Genomic DNA, 24,180 nt, shown 5'->3' on the forward strand with positions numbered 1-24,180 from the left:
CAATTCAGAGGAAAAAAAAAAGAATTCATTCTTGGTGAATTAGAAAAACCTGTTCCCCCAAATTCTCTTATTATTACAATAATATTGATGAGATACTTGGCTCTACCCCTTCAGCAAAGAGGATATGGCAGCTCGAGATCACACAGCTGGGAAGTGGCAAAGCAAAGACTAGATTCCACGTCTTGGGTTATTAAGTGCATGGAATTTTAAGATGGTCAAGAACTTATAAATCATCTAGTCCAGTGTTTTCCAAACTTTAGTTATTCACCTGCGCCGTGATAACTTACTTATTTAAAAAAAATCACCTCCCTTATTGTTTAACATAACTGCATTTACTTAAAAGGAAAACTTAATATCATTACTATAAATGGAAAGCCAGGATTCATTTAATATACATAAAAATAAAGACATAAGCTTTGGAATAAAAAATAGTCATCCATTCATTGCCTGGATCAGAGGGTCTAGGCACAACCTACAGGCACAGTCTAATCCACTACCTGTTTTTGAATGGCTCACAGATAAAAATGATTTTACATTTTTAAATGGTTATATATTAAATGGTTATATAATATGTGCATAATGCACTTGATTTTGCCTTTAGGCCTGCAAATCCTAAAATATTTACTATCTGGTGCTTTAAGAAAATGTCTGCTACCCTTGGCTGGATTTATAGCACGGATCATGAGTGGCCTGGCATGATGGAAATCAATGTCAGTCCAATCTTTCCCGCATCCAGACATTTTACAGTCGTGAAAATTAAGGCCTAAGAAATCCGTGTAACTTTGTCAAAGTCACACACCGTATAGTGTAGGGAATTAAGTTTTTTCCAATGCTCAACTCATCTGCTTTCCTTTCTACAAACGCTCACAGCCTCATCCGCTCACAGACACATCCCAGGCTTACTACCAGGACAATCCGGATCTTGATCCCGAGAGGGTCAGGGACTGTGTGATTCCAGAATCAGAGATCAATTCTTTGGGGATATTTGCAAGTCTGTCATGATCATCACTATCAGATAGGCACGAGAACTCTGCTCCAGACAGAGAAACACCTGAATTCAGATTCTCACATATAGGCACCCTCTCTGGGCATCACTGGAAAGTTGCCAGACCTCACTAGGAAGTCTCCTTCCTGATTCCCGGAGAGAGTTAACGTGCCCAGCAGATTATCATGTTCCTGGATCTCCCCCTGGGAGCCGTATCAAGCAGAGGTCAAGGCTGCCTGGGTCTGGACTCTGATTTTCCCACAGATTGACTGGTTTTATATCCCTGAGCAGGTGGCTGGATGAGGAGGGATGGGGGTGGGAGGCTATGAGGGAGAAAGAGGCTTGGTGGGAGCCCAAAGCCTTTTCTACTTTCTGGGCTTGACCCCAGAAAAGCTCTCCTAAGTGACAGTTCAAGGTAAAAATACCCCCTACCCCTCTGGGTCGGAGGCTCAGAAAATGGGAGAAGAGGGTGGCAGACCTCTGACATGACCTTCACGGGTGGGCTTGGAGAAAGGAGAGGTGGCCTCCATGTGGAGAACAGTTCCCAGGTCTCTGGTGTTAATTAGAAACCCTCCAGATATAGGATCCAACAGTAGGAACGTGCTTCTTCATCTCTGCCTGACAAAGCTCTCGAAAGTCATTCGGTAAATTGAATCTGATGGCAGATAAAGTAGGAATCTCTATGACCAGTACAATATTTACCTCTTAGAAGGATTTCTTTTTTTTCTCTTCGCACCACCCTACTTGCTGGCACTGTGATCTCTCCAGCGCTGTACTCGGTGATGTCTGTATCTGATTCCCTTTGGGGGTTCCTTCTATGGCAAATTATATCCATTAAGTTTTCTTAAAGGTCTGTTTCCGGTATACAACGTGCTGTTTTTCTTCCGTAATTATTTTTTGCTTTGTGGAAAAGTGTGTTTTATAAAAGGCAGCAGCTTTTCTTTTTTCTATTGCAGTGGGAGGAGGGGATATTGTTAATTCTTGGACTCTCCGCAAAAGACCTTGGCCACTTAACCAGCAGGCCCTAGGTGTGAAAGTTCAGGAATAATGGCTGCTTTGTATTCAGCAGTCCAGCTTCTTAGGCCTTCTACAGTCCTTGCAATCACTGAACATTTTAGCTCTTCAGATTTCTTTAATGTAGGTGGAAGAGGGTGGTGGGCAACAACAGCTTTTTGGTTCCCTCTTCTCAGGGTGGACATGGAGGCCCAGTGATATATAGTTTTAGGCCTGAAGTTAGAATATGTATTCCGACGGGGGGACAGTGACCACAGAGGGAAAAAATTCATAAAAAAAATTGGTCTTGAGGGTCAAAAAAATCTTAACCCGCATTATCCTTTATGACTCTTCAAAGCCCACAGTACATAAATGATGAATGGAAAATCTGTGACATTAACATTTCATGGAGGGGGTAAGATTAAGAAACAATGATCTAGGGGACTTCCCTGGTGGTTCAGTGGTTAAGACTTCACCTTCCAATGCAGGGGAGAGTGGATTCAATCCCTGCCTGGGGAGCTAAGACCCCATATGCGGCCTAAAAACCAAAACATAAAACAGAAGCAATATTGCAACCAGTTCAATAAAGACTTTTAAAAATTGTCCACCTTAAAAAATTCTTAAAAAAAAAGAATGAAAAAGGGGGTGATAATGGAAAAAGAAAGGTTGAGAAGCATTGGGTTAGACTTAAGAGTCAGCAGCAGGACAAGTAGGGTAAGCCTAGGGAGGGTACTAGGCCTGCTATTGTAACCCCACATTTTTGTTTTTTGAGAGGCTGGCTGACTTGTCCTCATAGAAGGAGAATTGTCATGATTCTGCCTCTTGCTTTTCTTGGAGCCTCAATACTTCATCGGCTGCATGAACACAACAATGAGACGGACTCTAACACATACCCTAGCTGTGTGATTTTCTTCAGGATCCCACCCGATTTGGCTGACACAGCCACACACGTGCACACATACACGTAGGCATATATGATGGTTATAGTTGGATATTGCGGTCAAGTACGCTCACCAAATTGGAGTACAATTCAATCATACAGAGACGAAATTTTAGCTAGAAAAAATTCCCATGATTTTCTCTTCTCCTTTTCCTCCCATACCCATTTTCAGCCGTGATCTCTGGACACTCTTTGCCTGGATTAGCCAGACCCCTTAAGTATTCTGAACCCTCGCTCACTGCCCGTCTACAGACCTATGGCGGTAGAATTCAGTCTCCCCAAAGTGTAATCAGCACTTTAGCTGCCCAGTAGGTAGGAAAGAATCAAGTACTTTCAGCACAAGAAGGGAGAATCAAGTGGGTTCTCTTCCATGCACGAGAAAGCCTGGCTGGACCTTTGGGAATGGCATGGACACTTAGGTCCCTGGTGCCTCCGGGGGCTTCCTAACCCTTCTGACAGTTTGGTTCACTCACCAAGGGTGCACCGGAAGGGTCCACACAGTCAGAGAGACAGGCCTGTGGGCTTCTTGCCCTCACACAAGTCAGAGGCAGCAGTCACAGGTGTGGTGTCCATGGCACCTCTGTTCAGCTTTCCAGAGAGAGCGGAAGGCGCAAACCACCCAGCCTTGGCCAGTCTGCCAGACAAGGAAAATTCCTTCCTGACCCTGGCAGAGATCATCAACTTCACTCTGGGCATGTGACCAAAAATTCACCCAATTAAGCACCTACACATTGGCTGTTTATGCACCAAGGCATCACTGCGCAGAACGGGCTGTGAAGGTGTAAACCATGGAAAAAGGGGCTCGGGAGGGCCTTCCTTGATCCCACCATCAGGGCCATCTTGCTGGGAAGAATAATGCTTTTCCTCCTCTAAAGTCCCAGTGATACCCCAATGCCCACCAGGTCCCGAGCCCTACGGGCAAGGCAGGGTCCACTTCCTACCTTTTGGACCTCCCTCAGAAGAGACACATGGAGGAAAACCCATTGGTTGAACTATTTCAATGCTTTCTGCTAAAGGCTTGTGGGTTGGGTGCTTGAGTGTTTGCTCTTCTGGGAAAAACCAGAGCAGCTATGAGACTGCTTTGCTAATGTCTTGCCAAGTGATTCCTCATCTTCCTTTGGTTTGTATCAGAAGTTTGCTAGTTTGTTCTTTTTTAGTTGTTTTTCGAAAGGTGCTGGCAAAGACTCATAGGAGTTGTGCTGAATAGTTTACCATGGGCTCCCATACAAGGCTCATTGGGTTTGGGTTAAACCCATGTGTGTGTGGCTCAGTCGCGTCCAAACTCCGCAATGCTGTGGACTGGAGCCTGCCAAGCTTCTCCGTCCATGAGATTCTCCAGGCAAGAATACTGGAGTGGGTTTCCATGCCCTTCTCCAGGGGATCTTCCCAACTTGGGGATGGAACCGGCATCTCCTGCAGCTCTTGCATTGCAGGTGGATTCTTTACCCACTGAGCTAGCTGGGAAGCTATATTAAATCCATTGGGATTTAAATCCTACTTCTGCCACCCACAAGGAAAGGGATGTGGGACACATTTCTTACTACTCAGCCTACTGAAATTTTATTTTTTATATTCTTTATTTTTGTTTCATATAAGGTGTGCTGTGTCAAAATCCACAACCCTCTTTGAGCTCATCTCTCAAATGGAGATTTTAACATGCAATACTCAGGATAACCCAAAGATTTAACAAAATTAGATAATATATGTAGATGAGCAGATATAACATATATGTCTATTACTGTCCCAGCAGGGGATGGGGGAATCAATTGTCATCAGTATTCTAAAAGGTTGCTACTTAGGTAACTTCTGAGAAAAGCAGACAACCAATCTGTGAAAACTCTTACCAAGAACACTTTGAATCGCCAAAAAACCCTCTCACAGAAAACATGAGGACAAAAGGATTAAGCTTTCACTCAGAAGGGCAAACAACCTCTTCCCCTGGGTCTTGAGGCTGAAACATGAAGCTGTCTCCCTGAATCACTTTACCTTGCTAGGCTTCAGTTTCCTCCTCTGTAAAGACAATTAGGGATCATTGTCCCTAATGATCTCTGACAGCCTTTCCAGTTTATAAAATTCTCAGCACATCAGAATGAAGCACATCAGAATGAATGTGGGTTCTCAGCTCCCGCGGGAGAAGGGAGCATGTGCTACACCAGTCTGCCAGCAGGGGGCGAACGCTCAAGAACCTCACAGAGTGCAGCGTCTTAGAAAAGGTCTGAGAACACAGTGGAAAAACCCTAACCATTGCTTTTCTGGAAGCATTTTGTACTGAGGAGGTGTGAGAGTGCACAATGGGTTTCCTTTAAGCTATTATGTTCAGACAATCTCCTGAAAAATTCCCCAAACTGTAATAAGGCAACTATTATTTTTTTCTGTTTCAAGGGGGTGCTCCATGAGCAGGCCAATGGGAAAAGGAGGCACTTAGGCAGGAGGAGGTGGGCATTTCTTGAAGCTGAATATTTTTTGGTGTAAAATCCAGCTTTCCTTCCTCAGGTTAGCTTGAAGAAGGGTAGAGAATGGTGTGCCCGTACGCCATTCTCTCTCAGTGAGTTCCCCTTGGTTTAATCAAGTGACCCAGAGAGGGCAGGGGCTACCATGAAGGAGTTGGGTGGCTACACAGCCTGAGGAAGCAAAAACGTCTCTCTCAGGCCAGCAGTTAAATCCCAGTCAAACAGCTCCGGGGAGGTACTGTGACTGATGGACGTGGCAGGAGGCCTGGCCATCTGGAGCTGGGGACGGACCCACAGACCCAGGCCCCCCACCAGAGCCACTAAGCCCTGACGCCCCTTACGACTTATCCAAAAGAGCAAAGAAAAGGTGCTTACGTGAGGACGGCGGTGCTGGGTCCAAAGAGGAGGTTTTCAAAGCAAGAGAAGGCAGGCACTCCCAGCACCGGCGTACGGTGGAAATAAAGGCACCTGTAGCCTTGTGATATAAGTAACACCTACAGACAGGTCCGTTTGGTTTTTCAGGTTTATGCACAACCCCTTTGATGACGGTGACATACAGTGACACGGCTCCTTGGAGGGGGAACGGTTCTCACACACAGAAAGTTTACCTTTATCCTGCTTTTGTGCACAGCTCCCCCCACCCCACCCCGGCTCCCCTGCTCCCCACCCGGGGAGTCAGTAAACAAGCTGAGAATTCTTCTCGCCTCTGGGAGCTTTGCTGGATCCTGCGTTTGCTGGGAACTCTCTTTTGGGCAAGCTGGAGGGGAAACAGGAATCTAGCTGTGGTGCCCATCTCTGCAGCCCTCCTCCCCCTCCCCCACCCCAGCAATAAGGTGGAAGGGTAGGATAGGGCAGTGGTTAAGAACAGACTCTGCAGCTAGATGATTTTTTTTTTTGGCAGTTAGATGACTGAATTCAAATCTAGGTGCATTATTTTCTAGTCATGTCACCTTGAACCACTTAACTAGTTAGCTAATAACTTAAGTCACTCTAATGCAAATAACAGGACCTACCCTCATACGAGGTCCTGCGAGTGAAGCACTGTGTGAGCTCTTTATTTCGTTCTGATTGTAGTGTTTTCTTTGACCCTTCTCCACCACTTCCTCTAAACTCATGCCTTCCCAGCAGACTGAAGGGAACAGCCAGTTTGTTGAACCAATGTTGGGGCCTTGTTTCTACTTTTTCACCCAAAGCATAACCAGCCATCGCACACATTAACTTATTCAACTTCTAACCTCTTGGGACGTAATGTGCCATGGGGTTGTTTTCTCTCTTACCTCCCCTTTACAGATGGAGAAAAGAAGAGGTTTAGGGGCTTGGCCAGGTGACCACAGCTACGAGGCTGTGGTCTGACTTGGATGCCAGCTCTCAGGTGTCTTTGTGAGAACTGCCTGCATCCCTATAAGAGCAGAAACTGGACCCATCTTAAGCTGAAAACAGAAGTCCCCGGTCACCTGCAGAATGGCACTGATGGCCCCCTGCCTTTTGGCCCTGTGCTTCCAGCTCTCCCGGGCAGCCGAGACCTATGTCCAAACTGCAGACTCTGAGCTTTAGAGTGAGAGCAGGGACTGGTCTGTTAGGTTTTCTTGGGAGCACCAGGTATGGGTACAAACGCAAATACAAACACACATACAGTCTGGGGAAACAAAAGGCAGTTCATTAGCGGACTCAAGCGTCATCATGGAAAACTTGTTGAAGGAAGCTAAGAGGACTGCTGGGGATTCTGACTTGCTGTGTAACTTCAGGCAAGTCAGGTAGCTTCTCTGGGCTTCACATTCCCTGATGGTAAAAGGAGGAGGCTGGCTTAGAATTGAAATTTTCAAACTGTGCTCTGAGGAACCCTTGGAGCTGCTGGGGGTGGGTGGGTGAGAGAATGGGATCAGAGTGGGTTAGGCTCCAGGCGGCTCCTCCCTGATTCAGTAAGAGCATCTCGGCTTTTATATCAATCTTCAGGATAAGATTTCTCTTGAACAAAAGAATCCACACTTGAAAAGATTCTGCAGAGAATGGGATTTAGGTGGTCACTGAGATTCCTTTGAGCTTTAAAATTCTGCGATTTGCCTCTTTCTCCTCTGTGTCTGGGGGATCTGGTTGGTCATACACACTGTTTCCCACTGTTGGGTAATTTCCCATCTTGTCACTAGTCTTGGAAAGTCTTCTTATGTTTATATCTACACACATATGTTCTTCTTGGTGGAGAGAGTTTCATGGAAAACATCGTAATCTGATATTGTTTTTAGAAAAGAGTCTTTGGAGAAATTACATTTGTTTCTGTGCTGTCTTGGCTCAGCTATTCCAGAGTGAAAAGTTTCTGGCTGTAAACGTGTATGACAGAGAACTGTTGGTCTCCTGGACCTGAGTGTGTAATACAGCATATCTGGGTGCCCATGTGGGAAATTACAGGCTTCTGGGCTAGTGAATAAAAGGGGTGATTAAGATAAAACCGAAATAAAAGAGGAATTTGACTCTAATTAAATCTAACTATCACATTGAACCTAAATTTGGTTGGAGTGGAGATCTTGAATGATATCAAACACTAAGCTCATAAAACCTGTATTTGAATGTCAGAGGAGGACCAAAGGAATAAGGCATTCTAGACTTTCCAGCCCATCCTCCCTCTGCTGTCTCAACCACATAGCAATACAGGTAGCATGAATTAGGCTTACAAGAGCCACAGAGTGACTAAGCCTGGATTCTATATTTTTTAAAAGATTTTTTGATGTGGATCATTTAAAAAGTTTTTTCTTTAATTGAAATTGTTACAATATTGCTTCTGTTTTATGTTTTGGATTTTTGGCCATGAGGCATGTGGGATCTCAGTTCCCCAGCCAAGGATAGAACCCATACCCCCAGCACTGAAAGGCGAAGTCTTAACCACTGGACCACCAGTGAAATTTCTAAGCCTGGATTCTGCAGAGAGACTTTATAGGTTTGAATCCTGACTTTGCCATTTTCTGGCTGAGTGAGTCTGGGAAACTTCCTTAAATTCCTTACATCCTAGTTCCCTCATGTGTAAAGTCGCGGGGGTGGGGGGGGGCACGGAAAGAATGCCTCCCTTGTAGGGTGTTGGGTGAGTTAAATGAATTAAAAGCTGAGAAGAGGTGAGAGCCCTAGAATGAACTCTGTTATCTACGTGCTCTGTGTGCGTGTGTTCAGTCGTGTCTGACTCTTTGCCACCCCAAGGACTGTAGCCCACCAGGCTCCTCTCTGTCCAAGGGATTCTCCAGGCAGGAATACTGGAGTGGGCTGCCATGCTCTCCTCCAGGGGATCTTCATGACCCATGGATAGAACTCATGTCTCCTGTGTCTCCTGCATTGCAGGCACTCTGTACCTCTGAGCCACCACAGAAGACCCTATCTATGTGCTGCCCTGTTACATCTGTTAAAGTAATTAAACAAGGAGGCTGTTTGACTGTGGTGCCTTTAATGCCCGGTTAGCCTACACAAGCAAACTGATGCCTCAGCCAAAGTTGACTGTAAAGGCACTCAGGTCCAAAGAAAAAGAAATTCAAAACCACCAATCACAGACAGCCAACTAGGATTTCCCAGTGAAGTAACTGCTTAAGCAAAAGCCAATCAAATAATTTCCTTGCTTTCTTCCATGTCTGCACTATAAAAGCCATTCCCGGGACTTCCCCGGTGGTCCAATGGTTAAGACAGGGTGTTCCACTGCAGGGGGCACAGGTTGGATTCCTGGTCAGGGAACTCAGGTCCCTCATGCCACATGGTGTGACCAGAAAATAGAAGAAAATAAAAAAGTCACTCCCCTGGCTCTTGTTGGTGGAGTGCTTCTAAACTAATCACTTGCAGTTTGGTGATGCCGGATTGGAATTTTGCTCAGATAGACACTTGATAACTTTCATGTGCCTTATCTTGTAATACATTCACTACTTTAAATTCTCATAACTCTCTGATGAGGATGCTACTTATTATCCCCATTTTACAGATAAAGGAACTGAGACATAGAGAAGTGAAGCAATTTGCCCACAGTCACGCAGCTAGTAAGTGGCAGAGGAGTATTTTCTGCCTCCGGAGCCCATCCTCTTAACCACCATGCTGACTGGTCCCTGGGTGCTCCTAGTTCCCTCATGAGAGGGGACAGGAGGAGGGAATCAACCACATGCCAAGAACTGCTCTAGAACCGCTCACCTGTTGTCCTGTGGTTATTTTTCGCTGTAATCCTGAAAAGTAGCTATGACTACGTTCTTTTAAAGGATGAAGAATCAGAGTTGTCAGGCTTGTTGGGTGTCACCCAGCTGGGCAGTGGCCAATCCTGGGTTGAACTCGAGGCTGCCCACTGTTAAAACCCCAGTGTAGACACAAGAGTTCAAGCTGGTCTCAGAGGGGGTCCTTCCCTCTCGGTTGGCTTAAGATCCCTGGGTCTCATGACTGTTGCACACACAGTCTGTCTCTCAGAGTAGAATAGAAATTCTGTTACCTCCTTGATTTTCTGGTGTCTAGTGTGGTTCTTGGGACAAAGAAGACGCTCTTTACATGCATGTATCATGGGAGTGAATTAAAAGGCAAGCCTCCTGACATAAGGCTGGAGGTTCCTACCCAGTTCCTTTCACTAGATGTAATGGGTTCCCTTCTTCTCCTAGACCCTGACTCTGGTTAACGCGAGCCAGCATTTCTTTAGTCATTTTTCTCTCCCTCAATCTATCACCCTCATGACCCAAGGGGCAGCACAGGCTGAAAACAAAAGTGAATTAAAAAATACATTTCGCTAAATTCAGAGATGAGGCCATTAGCAGGAACAGACTTTCAGGGTGAAGATAAAATATATGAGCTATGGATTAGGATCTCTGTCTCCATTATCTTAAAACCATTTTTTTTTTGGAAAAGAGTCTGTTGGAGAAATTACATTTTCTATGCTCTATTGGCTTAAATATCTAAGAATGAAAAGTTTTCTGTTTGTGGATATGTATGATAACAAGCTCCTGGCACCTGCCACCTGGGAGCCATTAGATGAGGCATCACACTGTAAGGCTTCAGTTTCCTCATCTGGATATACCTACTCTGATTCCTGGTACACATTAAGTTCTCACTGAATGGTGACTCCTATGGTCTATGGAGAGAAATGCAGATGTTGATTGAGATCACCCACCTTTGAGGATTACCACACCAAGTAGGATACTGTTGCCCTTCTGCAATGAATAATCACAATCCCTACCATTTATCTGGCATTTACTACTTGCCAGACATTGCCTAGGCATGCTCCATGTATTAAATCATTTAATTTTTGCATCACTCCTGTGAGGAAGGTACTATTATTATTATCTAAAATTTACTAATGAGGAAACAGGCATAGAAAGTTCAAGAGACTTGCCAAATATCACATAGCTGGTAGAACGTGAAGCAGGATTTGAGTCTAGGTTATCAGAGGGCAGACACACTGAAACCATAATCACAGAAAACTAGCCAATCTGATCACATGGACCACAGCCTTGTCTAACTCAATGAAACTAAGCCATGCCCGCGGGGCAACCCAAGATGGGTCAGTCATGGTGGAGAGGTCTGACAGAATGTGGTCCACTGGAGAAGGGAATGGCAAACCACTTCAGTAGTCTTGCCTTGAGAACCCCATGAACAGTATGAAAAGGTAAAATGATAGGATACTGAAAGAGGAACTCCCCAGGTCAGTAGGTGCCCAATATGCTACTGGAGATCAGCGGAGAAATAACTCCAGAAAGAATGAAGGGATGGAGCCAAAGCAAAAACAATACCCAGTTGTGGATGTGACTGGTGATAGAAGCAAGGTCTGATGCTGTAAAGAGCAATATGGCATAGGAACCTGGAATGTCAGGTCCATGAATCAAGGCAAATTGGAAGTGGTCAAACAGGAGGTGGCAAGAGTGAATGTCAACATTCTAGGAATCAGCAAACTAAAATGGACTGGAATGGGTGAATTTAACTCAGATGACCATTATATCTACTACTGTGGGCAGGAATCCCTCAGAAGAAATGGAGCAGCCATCATGGTCAACAAAAGAGTCCAAAATGCAGTACTTGGATGCAATCTCAAAAATGACAGAATGATCTCTGTTCATTTCCAAGGCAAACCATTGACTATCACAGTAATCCAAGCCTATGCCCCAAGCAGTAAAGCTGAAGAAGCTGAAGTTGAATGGTTCTATGATGACCTACAAGACCTTTTAGAACTAACACCCAAAAAAGATGTCCTTTTCATTATAGAGGACTGGAATGCAAAAGTAGAAAGTCAAGAAACACCTGGAGTAACAGGCAAATTTGGCCTTGGAGTACGGAATTAGCAAAGACTAATAGAGGTTTGCCAAGAGAACACACTGGTCATAACAAACACTCTCATAACAAACACCCTCTTCCAACAACACAAAAAAAGACTCTACGCATGGACATCACCAGATGGTCAACACCAAAATCAGATTGATTATATTCTTTGTAGCCAAAGATGGAGAAGCTCTATACAGTCAGCAAAAACAAGACTGGGAGCTGACTGTGGCTCAGATCATGAACTCCTTATTGCCAGATTCAGACTTAAATTGAAGAAAGTAAGGAAAACCACTAACCATTCAGGTATGACCTAAATCAAATCCCTTATGATTATACAGTGGAAGTGAGAAATAGACTTAAGGGACTAGATGTGATAGACAGAGTTCCTGATGAACTATGGACAGAGGTTCGTGACATTGTACAGGAGACAGGGATCAAGACCATCCCCACGGAAAAGAAATGCAAAAAAGCAAAATGGCTGCTGAGGAGGCCTTATAATTAGCTGTGAAAAGAAGAGAAGCGAAAAGCAAAGGAGAAAAGGAAAGATATAAGTATCTGAATGCAGAGTTCCAAAGAATAGCAAGGAGAGATAAGAAAGCCTTCCTCAGCGATCAATGCAAAGAAATAAAGGCAAACAACAGAATGGGAAAGACTAGAGATCTCGTCAAGAAAATTAGAGATACCAAGGGAACATTTCAAGCAAAGATGGGCTCGATAAAGGACAGAAATGGTATGGACCTAACAGAAGCAGAAGATATTAAGAAGAGGTGGCAAGAATACATGGAAGAACTGTACAAAAAAGAGCTTCACAACCCAGATAATCACGATGGTGTGATCACTCATCTAGAGCCAGACATCCTGGAATGTGAAGTCAAGTGGGACTTAGAAAGCATCACTACGAACAAAGTGGAGGTGATGGTATTCCAGTGGAGCTATTTCAAATCCTGAAAGATGATGCTGTGAAAGTGCTGCACTCAATATGCCAGCAAATTTGGAAAACTCAGCAGTGGCCACAGGACTGGAAAAGGTCAGTTTTCATTCCAATCCCAAAGAAAGGCAATGCCAAAGAATGCTCAAACTACCACACAATTGCACTCATCTCACACAATAATAAAGTAATGCTCAAAATTCTCCAAGCCAGGCTTCAGCAGTACGTGAACCATGAACTTCCAGATGTTCAAGCTGGTTTTAGAAAAGGCAGAGGAACCAGAGATCAAATTGACAACATCATCGAAAAAGCAAGAGAGTTCTAGAAAACATCTATTTCTGCTTTATTGACTATGCCAAAGCCTTTGACTGTGTGGATCACAATAAACTGTGGAAAATTCTGAAAGAGATGGGAATACCAGACCACCTGACCTGCCTCTTGAGAAACCTGTATGCAGGTCAGGAAGCAACAGTTAGAACTGGACATGGAACAACAGACTGGTTCCAAGTAGGAAAAGGAGTACGTCAAGGCTGTATATTGTCACCCTGCTTATTTAACTTCTATGCAGAGTACATCATGAGAAACGCTGGGCTGGATGAAGCACAAGCTGGAATCAAGATTGCCAGGAAAAATATCAATAACCTCAGATATGCAGATGACACCACCCTTATGGCAGAAAGTGAAGAGGAACTAAAAAGCCTCTTGATGAAAGGGAAAGAGGAGAGTGAAAAAGTTGGCTTAAAGCCAACTACAGGAGGAAAGCTAAGAAAACTAAGATCATGGCATCTGGTCCTATCACTTCATGGGAAATGGATGGGGAAACAGTGTCAGACTGTATTTTTTTGGGCACCAAAATCACTGCAGATGGTGACAGCAGCCATGAAATTAAAAGACGCTTACTCCTTGGAAGGGAAGTTATGACCAACCTAGATAGCATATTCAAAAGCAGAGATATTACTTTGCCAACAAAGGTCTGTCTGATCAAGGCTATGGTTTTTCCAGTGGTCATGTATGGATGTGAGAGTTCTACTGTGAAGAAAGCTGAGTGCTGAAGAATTGATGCTTTTGAACTGTGGTGTTGGAGAAGACTCTTGAGAGTCTGTTGGACTGCAAGGAGATCCAACCAGTCCATCCTAAAGGAGATCAGTCCTGGGTGTTCATCGGAAGGACTGATGCTGAAGCTGAAACTCCAGTACTTTGGCCACCTGATTAGAAGAACTGACTCATTGGAAAAGACCCTGATGCTGGGAGGGATTGGGGGCAGGAGGAGAAGGGGATGACCGAGGATGAGATGGCTGGATGGCATCACCGACTCAAGGGACATGAGTCTGAGTGAAGTCCGGGAGTTGGTGATGGACAGGGAGGCCTGGCGTGCTGCGATTCATGGGGTTGCAAAGAGTCGGACACAACTGAGTGACTGAACTGAACTGAACTGAACTGAACTGATGTGAGAGAATCCCAAGAGGAGCCTGGTGGGCTACAGTCCATGGGGTCACAAAGAGTCAGTCACAACTGAGTGACTTAGCAAGTACACACAGGTGGCACTAGAGTCACAAGGTTCCCCATTAGGCTATCATTTGGTACCTCTGGAGGAGGCAGAATCTAAGTTGTGGAGACACAGTTTTTTTTTTGGGGGGGGGGCTGTGCTGGGTCTTTGTTGCGGTATCTCTTGTTGCAGTATGCAGGCTCAGTTGCCCTGCAGCATGTGGGATCTTAGCTCCCTGACCAGTGACCGAACCTGCATCCTCTGCATTGGAAGGAGGATTCTTAACCACTGGACCACCAGGGAAGTCCTGATATCAATTTCTTAGGCTTCTCAGGGGATCAAAATCAAGGATAAGGATTATAAACCTATTATCCACGGAAACAGCCAGGATGGACTTAAGCACAAATAAGTGCTAAAGCAACTCTTGTTGCTGGTTGTGTATTTGCTTTATTTCCTCTTTGGGTCTTGCCCCAGTCTCCTATATCCAGCTCATCCCTTAGCTATTCACGCTGTCCATTCTCCTGGCCAAGAACCCCAACTCAGCAGACAACAGCAGTGAGGCAGCTGCCTTGATAATCCTTCCATGGCTATGAGCTTCGTGGAAGAAATGGATCTTTGTGTGATTTCCATCACAGAAGGCATCGTGAAGGTTAAACAATAGCAAAGACAATGGCAGGCATAATGAAAATGAGGTTAGATATACTGATGTTGTCATTTTAAGGTTGAATTATGGTAATGTTTATAAAACAGCAGACACAATTGCATGACAGTAGTTTTGGTCTCCTCTCTCTCTGTAGAGATAACTGGAGCATGCTGAGTCGCTTTAGTCATGTCTGACTCTGTGCGACCCCAAGGATTGTAGCCTGCCTGGCTCCTCTGTCCATGGGATTCTACAGGCAAGAATACTGGAGAGGGTTGCGATGCCCTCCTCTGGGGGATCTTTCTGACACAGGGATTGATCCTGCATCTCTTACCTCTCCTGCATTGGCAGGCAAGTTCTTTACTGCTAGTGCCACCTATGGAGAAGGCAATGGCAATCCACTCTAGTACTCTTGCCTGGAAAATCCCATGGACAGAGGAGCCTGGTGGGCTGCAGTCCATGGGGTTGCTAAGAGTGACACAACACCACTGAAGTGACTTAGCAGCAGCAGCAGCAGCAGTGCCACCTAGCTCAGTGCTGTTTTTGGTGAGCCCAGTTGAATCTGAAGTCATAATGGCTATACATTGAATGCATCTGAGAGGCCCAGCTAAGGGAAGCTTTCTCAAAGGAAGCATTCTTAAAGAGTATTTTCTTCAGCTGTTTTCCTACCAATCATCAATACCCTGGCGGGCATGAGCTTGCTTCCTCAGAGAATTGCTGGGGGTGACAATTCGAAGAATGGATGCCATTGACTCCTATGGCCAGTTCATGATGTTGGTTGGAGGATGGTGTGGTGCTGACGGTGCTGCCATTGACTAGTATTGAATGGACCAGTCCCTTCAGCTATGGCTCATTCACTTCGTTAAGTCAGGAACCACATTAATGACAGGCTATCATTAGATGATCCATCAGTCAATCATTGAAGACTTAATCTTCCTACAGGTGAATTGACACTTGCTGGCTAAATTTATCTGAACTTCAGTTTCCTCATCCATCGGTAGGCATGACCACACATGTTGTTTGATATTGCGTGTCTTCACACTGATATCCATGTCTCCGCACTGAACTCTTCTGTCAGTTGTCATCAAAAAGCATGTTTACGGTCAATGGACTGGGGGCGATGGCGCCTGTGAGGATGGAGGCTGGCTTGGGGGGGATGCTAGGGGAAATCTGTAGTGGATCCACGTAGATCTACTTTTATTAGTCAAGCAAATCTTATTTCTAAGATGCTGTTGATTATAATAGACAACACTGATTTAGGTAAACTTTGTAGGCAGAAAACATTATATTAAATGTATAGGTAGATGGTAAAGCTTATCCTGATTTCAGAAATGTTTAAAATGTGAACTTGGTAAATATAGTAATTAAAGCATATGTAATAGGCCAATATTTTCAGGAATATTTAAAAAAAAGCAAGATCTAGTTGTATCCTTCAAGTAACAAACACTTTAGCAGAGAATTCAAAAAGAGACATTTAGAGCGAGTATAGAATCCAAGTCTAATTTTGAGTTAGGGACTGTAGGACTTCAGCGAGGGGGAGGTCAATAAGAGCTGAAACAGTCAGAAACTGCTTCTTGTGAGATATGGCATGTGAGTTAGGTTATGAAAAATTGGAATGACTTGCTAAAAATGGTTGCTCATTATGTGCCAACTACAACAACTATAGGAATTGGGCCTGTTATTATCCACATTTTACAGAAGGGGAAACTGAGGCTCAAAGAGCTTCAGGAATTTGCCCAAGGTCATACAGCTAACAAGCAGCAGAACCAGGGTCCCACTGCCTGATTCAGAGCTCAGGCCATGGCCCACCACGCTCTGTGGTGTCTGAGATGGCCAGAAGGACAGGCCCTTTCAAACAAGAGGAAACTTGCAGGTTTGCAGAGAGAATGAGCATGGGATGGCCCAGGAGCTCACGTCTAACACATGCCACCACATGGCAGTCCTGGGACATCAACCACTAAGAACTAGCAGGGGTCTCTGGCTAGCTGATGAGGGGTTTTGAGTTTGAGGAGGTCTCAGATCTTGTCTGCTCTTCAGGGTCAGATTTTTGCAGGTCAGCAATGATGCTTGGTCAACAACTTTGATTTTTCTCTTACTCTGTCCATGAGTTTTTCCAGGATTACACTGTATTTCTTATGGAGGTTACTTCTGGGTTTTCTTCTTCCACTCATTTTAAACTAATATTGCTTTCTTAGGTTGTTTCCTTGCAATCTTCTACTATCTCCCACAATATGATTTGCCATTAAAAAGTACAAAGGTCTGGACTGCACACTGAAATTTCCTGAGTTTGGTTTTGTTGGAGACTCACTTAGAGAAACAGTCTCAGTTGTAAACACAGGATGGTGTAAGAACTCAGGCACTGTGCTTTTACAAAATTTCAGCCTTTCATTGTTATGAATTTTTCTGATTTATCACCTTCTTCTAGAGTGTGTCATCATGTGCTAACTGAAATCCAACAATTCTGGTACTTAAGAGTACTTGTAAATCTGAGAGGTGAGCCTTCAAATTTGGGAAGCTGCCTGGCCTCACTGGGAGTTTCACATCAATGTTGACTGGTTTGTGCCTTGAACTTGCAAAGCTGGGAAGGTTCCAATGAGGCATTTTTCACTCCCCAAGGTGTTTGTCTAGGGTCCACATTTGGGGAAGTTATCATTGAGCTGTTGGAGTTAAAGAGAAGAAAAGTGTCTTCTTTGGTCTTGGACATCACTTGCCCTCATCTCTTTTCGTTAAATGATGTTTTAATTCCTCTCAAAGTACAAAAGCAGGTAGGTAGGATTCAGTTTCATTCTGAGTCAATGGTCATCCTTTGGTTCCAAAGAACCAATATGAAATATGGGACTTGGCTGAACATTTTATTTCTTTTCCTTTTTTAATTTTTATTTTGTTGGAGTATAGTTGATTATTATAATTTTATTGGAGTATAGCTGATTTACAGTGCTATGTTAGTTTCTGGTGAACAGAAAAGTGATTCAGTTATATATACAGATATATCTATTCCTTTTCAATTCTTTCCCCCTTCAGGTTATTGCAGAATATTGAGTAGAGTTCCTTTTGCTATACTATAGTCCTTGTTGGTTATCTATTCTATATATAGTAGTGTGTATAGGTTAATCCCAAACTCCTAATTTATCTCCTCCCTTCCCTTTGTTAACCATAAATTTGTTTTCTAAGTCTATTTCTGCTTTGTAAATAAGTTCATTTGTATCATTCTTTCTAGATTCCCCATATAAGCAATATCATCTGACATCTGTGATTCTCTGTCTGACTTCCTTCACACAGTATGATAATCTCTAGGTCCATTCATGTTGCTGCAAAAGGCATTATTTCATTCTTTTTTATGGCTGAGTAATATTCCACTGGGCTTCCCTGGTGGCTCAGCAGTAAAGAATCTGCCTGCCAATGCAGAAGACATGGGTTTGATCCTAGAGCTGGGAAGATCCTTTGGAGAAGAAAAATGGCAACCCACTCTAGTATTCTTGCCTGGTAAAGCCCATGGACAGAGGAGCCTGGTGGGCTACAGTCAGAAACACATCTCAGAGTCAGACAAGATGTAGTGACTAAACAAGAACAATATTCCATTATATACAGGTACCACATCTTCTTTATCCATTCCTAGGTTGATGGACATTTAGATTGCTTCCATGTCTTGCCTATTGTAAACAGCGCTGCAGTAAACATCGAGGCGCATGTATCTTTTCAAATTATGTTTTTCTCTAGATATATGTCCAGGTGTGGAATAGTTGGATCATATCATAGCTCTATTTTTGACTTTTAAAGGAACCTCCGTACAGTTCTCCATAGTGACTGTACCATTTACATGCCCACCAAGAGTGTAGGAGTGTTCTCTTTTCTCCACACCCTCTCCAGCATTTATTGTTTGTGGACTTTTTGATGATGGCAATTCTGAGTGAGAGCTTCCCTGGTAGATCAGCTGATAAAGAATCCGCCTGCTATGCTTGAGACCCCAGTTCGATTCCTGGGTTGGGAAGATCCTCTGGAGAAGGGACAGGCTACCCACTCAAGTATTCATGGGCTTCACTGGTGGCTCAGATGGTAAAGAATTTGCCTGCAATGAGAGAAACCTGGGTTCAGTCCCTGGTTTGGGAAGATCCCCTGGAGGAAGGCATGGCAATCCACTCCATTATTTTTGCTTGGAGAATCCCCATGGACAGAGGAGACAGGCAGGCTATAGTCCATGGGGTCACAAAGAGTTGGACATGACTAAGTGACTAAGAACACACATTCTGACTGGAGAGAGGTGATATCTCATTGCAGTTTTGATTTACTTTTCTCTAATAATTAGTGATGTTGAGAATTATGTGCCTCTTGGTCATCTGTATGTCTTCTTTGGAGAAATGTCTATTTAGGTCTTCTTCCCATTATTTGATAGGGTTTTTTTTTTTTTTTTATATTGAGCTGCATGAGCTGTTTGTATATTTTGGAGATTAAGCCCTTGTTGGCTGCATCATTTGCAAATATTTTCTCCCAATCTGTGGGTTGTCTTTTTGGTTTGTTTATGGTTTCCTTTGCTGTGCAAAATGGCCGAACAGTTTTAAACGAAACAGTAACTAAAGAAACAACTGTGGTGTTGCTAAAAGCAAAAACCAGAAAAGAAGGCAGCAAAGGAAAAACAAGAACAAGAAAGGCCACTAGGTTTCGAGTCTGATAGATGCAGGTTCAAAGCTTGGTGCTATCACTTGGTAGCCAGTAGTAATCCTCTCCCTAAGACACAGCTTCCTCATCTAAAAACCTGGAGAAATAAATTGTTACTTCATAGAGTTTTGGTAAGGATTAAAGGAAATAATATAAAACAAGAAGTACTTAGCTCAATGCCTGGCATTTATTAAATACTCAATAAATGATGGTTATACTTCTTACTATATTATTATTTTTGCTGCTGTTGCTGTTATTAAACTTATCCACCCCTCAATTTCCTAATCAGCAAAATGAAAATAATGTTAGCTATTCACTAGATTAATTGAAATAATACAGGTGTGTGCCCCTGGCACTTAGTTGATTTCATCCATCCATTTGTTCATTTTCCGTCTCTTACCTGGTGTCTGTCAAAAGCACACTAACCTTGGAAGTTAGGAGAAGGCCAGCATATCTGGCCAACAGTTATTAATTATCTTAAATAGAGTAATACTTTTGTAAGATGTTATATAAGATTTACTTTCATACTTACACTTTTTATACATCTTATACTTTTATAAAATGTTCATTCCCTGACCCAAACTTTTTTGTCCTGACCTCCCATGTGCCCTTCTGGGAACAAAGATGCTCCAAAAATCCCAACAGCTCACTTTATAGAGTGGCCAACAGCTCTGCCACCTGGCCAGGGCCCACTCTCCATCTTCCTGCACAAGCCCTGTGGGTGGGCTTTGGCAAGTTCACCTTCTGCTGAACCTAGGCGAGAATGGATGCCACCTGCCTTTATGGGGGGGAAACAGGCGCAGGGTCTCTTTGATTAGGGGTTTGTCTTCACCCCAGGCTGCAGCTGTCACTTTGAGTAAAGTTCAGGTGGCGTTAAGGCAGATGGCAGATTTTGCACAAGGCCATCTGAGGGAGGAAATAACCAACTGGAGTCAAGTGTTCCAGCCAAAGCAAGCGGTGAGTTGCACAATTGACCAGCAGACCATGGCTGTGCTAAGAGAGGCCGTCCAACTATTTAAGGCTGTGAGTAGACTGGGGGGAAGGGTGGAAATGACCAGGCTGGCTCTGGGCCTGCCCCACGTGGGGATAGGTGTTCAGCCCTTGCTGTAGCGGGGAACCTAGCTTTGAAGTGTTACCTTACACCCATCTGACCACTGATGTTTGTTATTGCTGTTTAGTTGCTAAGTCATATCCGCCTCTTTGCAACCCCATGGACTGCAGCATGCCAGGCTCCTCTGTCCTTCACTATCTCCCAGAGTTTGCTCAAATTCAAGTCCATTGAGTCAGTGGTGCTATCTTACCATCTCATCCTCTACTGCCCCCTTCTCCTTTTGCCTTCAATCTTTCCTAGCATCAGTGTCTTTTCCAATGAATTGACTCTTCCATCAGGTGGCCAAAGTATTGGACCTTCAGTTTCAGCAATAGCCCTTCCAATGAATATTCAGGGTTGATTTCCTTTAGGAAATCACTGGTGTTTAATCAGGTTTAAATCAGAATTGGAGACTTTCTGGAGGACCCATTTAGTATTGGGCCTTGAGGAGTTCATTTATCTGGACCAGAGGTGAGTAGAGTTGACTCCAGTCAGGCCACACAATATTCAGAAGGAGCAGTACTGTTTCAGGAGCCCTTGCAACTTACAAACTAGTTTAAGGTGATAGACGTTGAAGACAAGCCAAGATAGGCCTGGACGGAAGATTTGAAAATGTGGCAGACAGTGGCTAAAGAGGGCACTTGCAGGTAGACTTGGCAATTAGGAGCCCCAAGAAAGTGAAAGTCACTCAGTTGTGTCCGACTCTTTGTGACCCCATGGACTATACAGTCAATGGAATTCTCCAGGTCAGAATACTGGAGTGGGTAGCCCTTCTCTTCTCCAGGGGATCTTCCCAGCCCAGGGATCAAACCCAGGTCTCCTGCATTACAGGTTGATTCTTTACCAACTTAGCCACAAGGGAAGCCCAAGAATACTGGAGTGGGTAGCCTGTCCCTTCTCCAGAGGATCTTCCTGATTCAGGAATCAAACTGGCATCATCTGCATTGCAGGCAGATTCTTTACAAACTGAGCTATCAGGGAAACCTGATAGCTATTGGATAGCTATCAGGAGCTCCAGAGGTCTTAGCTAAATAGAAATATAGAAGGGTCTATTTTCTGGGGGGAAAAGAGTTATGACAGATTCAACACAGAAGGGAGAACAGGCCAAATTCTACCGCTTGTACTCCCATTCGTCATGTACAGTCTTAGATACAACTCCCAACCACACCCCCTCTTATATCTTCCATGCTATCCCCTAGACAGCCTGTCCTCCCCAGCAATCCACCACACACAGCACAGATCCTCCCACGCCATGCACAGCCATCAGATAAACACAGTCTCCTTAGGAAGCTGATTAATAAAACTATTTTATCTATAATTACACTTGACTGATAATAATGTCCTCAGAGCCTGCTTGGTTAGATTGGCTCAGATGGTAACATCCAGATTAGGACTGAACTCCCTTTGAACTCTGGACACACTGTTGGTCTCTCCAGCTCAGAGATTAAAATGGCTTTAGCTGGATTCGCCCCATGGAACTAGGAGGGTAAGTAGAATTCCAGCTCGCCTTGGTTCCCTTTTCTCTCTGAGACTGTACAGATGATATCTCTGAGAACACATGGCCCAAAGTAGGAGGAAGGCCTGAATTCAATTACCTCCTCTAACTCACCACGGCATACTCTGGTGGCTCTACGTCCAAACCAATGTCAGTCTCAGGTTCCTTGGAGGAAGTGACTGTGAATGCTGTCTGGAGGACTGACACTTGAAAATAAACAGTTTAATTCCTGGATCTTAGGCTGTTGGGGATGGGCTTTACTGAGCCATAATTAACTCTTTAAAGTCTTCACGATGTCCTGAAAATATCTGATTCTTTATGATGTAACGCTGAATGGAGGCAGCGAAGAGGCCTTTTAGGCTAATTACATGTTGGAATGAGGTTAATGACGTGCTGAATATTCTTTGCATGGCTCCTCTAACATTGACAAGTCATTTGGTAACACGCAGACACTGGTGGCTTTTAAAGAAGGTGGGGGCTAGAAATTGAGCTAGACAGGCCCCTGATGTCACTCCTTAATTTAGTCCCTCCCCTGGAATTAGACCCCGAGTGCCCCCCACCCCATCTCCAAGAATTAAGAGATCTTGATTTTCAATTGGCATTTGATGCCATGGGCCTGGAGTTGGGGACTGCCATCCACTTGGGTCTCAGCTCTGTCTTACACATTTTAGAGCAGCTGAATTTAGCTGAGGATGAAAGTAAGAACCTACTATCCAATGGGATGCTTTTCTGCTGGGCAGAAGGCATGCCAGTACGAATAAGCAAGATGTGCATCAAAACGAACCACTGGATCACAGGAGAATGCCCAGCACACAGGAATGAGTCCTGACACCAGCCAACTGAAGGGACGGCATATGACTATAATCCCATTCTGCAGATGCACACTGGCATTTCAAAATTACCCAGGGAGATCCAACAACCACTCCTTTTCCATCCTTCTACTCAGAGCCAGGCATTATTTTAGTCACCTGCAGAGCTGTTCCAAGTGTCTACAGCCTCAAATTAGGGGTGCCACGTGCTGCTTTTCTGACTCCCCAACATTTCCTATCTGGATGAAATTGGGCAAAAATGAATCTCACGGCCTAGACTAAAGAGCAAAAAGTAACTACAAAAGGCCACCATGCTTCGTGAGGATGCTTGTCCTACCCCCGAGGCATGGTGATAGAGTCTGGTTTGCAGGCTCAGTGGATATACAGGAACCTCCGAGTTTTCTCAGCACCCCCTTTTCCTCACTCTTGGTGGAAGGATTGGAGCAAGGCTAGCCCTGCCCATGGGCTGTCTCCTCTCCCATCAGGTGCCCCTTCCTCTCCCTGCACCCTCAGACATGCAGCACCCACCTCTGCTCGCTTGTCCCGCCAGGCTGGGCCGGGCTCTGGTCCTCTGACGTGGTCATTGCTTGGCCCCGAGAAGGCCCCTGTTGGCTGGGCTCCTCAGCAACAAGGATACCGCATGGCTGCTTCCAGGCTGGCGACACCCCCTCGGGGTGCCCCAGCCCTGAACAGCCTCCCACGTGCAGCAGGGCCCCAGAATGGCAGCCGGCAGATGGCCCTCCCACCTCCACAATGCCCAGGTGGGGGCTGGAGGTCAGGCGAGTCTCCTGTTCTGACGGGAGCTATGAAGAAGAGAGACAGCTGCTGCCTTGCCCGATGTGGCTGAGGTCTGAGCAAGCAGCAGGGCTGTGTCTGGGGAGGCGAGGCACGGCGTCTGGAGGAGGCACGAAGAAATGTGTCAGACAGAGCTCATCAGCACCTCAGCACCTGGCCAAATAGTAATTATCAGTGCCTCGTGCCACCCAGGAGAGGGAGGGCAATATCTTTATCCCCATTTTATAGAAGGGTAAGTGGAGGCCCAAGGAGGTTACACAACTGCTTTTAGCCAGTCAGTCAGAGGCTAATCTTGGCCCTGAGGGGGGCTGACTCAGAGGTTGCCAATGTACCATAGCAACCGTGGGCCCCAACAGATGTGGGGTCTGGTATCCTGAAACACCTTGCGAAGAAAAATGTCTCCAGTCAGCTAACGCAGGACGGGTTACCCTTTATAGTCCATGCTTCGGATTCACGAAGCTCACGAGGGTATATTAAAATCTCTGAGAATTCATCTAGTAAAGAAACCTCTTTGATTTTGCTTAATCCAGTCTTTCTCAAACTTGAGCAACTTTTTCTAGTAACACCTATTAGCATACCTAGCTACTGTTCCTCCAGACAGGTTTGGAAATTCTGAAGGAGACAGTCAACTCCCCAAGAGAAGGGACTGCGCCTCTTTCCCTGG

The 24,180-nt window shown here is 44.7% G+C and overlaps 1 protein-coding gene across 1 annotated transcript in view; it reads right to left on the reverse strand.

Annotated features, from left to right (window-relative positions):
- Positions 1-23,305, reverse strand: part of ELF5 (E74 like ETS transcription factor 5) — a 48,967-nt gene extending 25,662 nt beyond the window's left edge. Inside the window, exon 1 of the mRNA XM_052653088.1 lies at positions 23,250-23,305. Coding sequence (XP_052509048.1) covers positions 23,250-23,305 — 56 coding nt within the window. The remainder of the gene's footprint in view (positions 1-23,249) is intronic.
- Between the last annotated feature and the right edge of the window lie 875 nt (positions 23,306-24,180).

This window comes from Budorcas taxicolor, chromosome 15, assembly GCF_023091745.1.
Source record: "Budorcas taxicolor isolate Tak-1 chromosome 15, Takin1.1, whole genome shotgun sequence".
NCBI classification, from domain to species: domain Eukaryota; kingdom Metazoa; phylum Chordata; class Mammalia; order Artiodactyla; family Bovidae; genus Budorcas; species Budorcas taxicolor.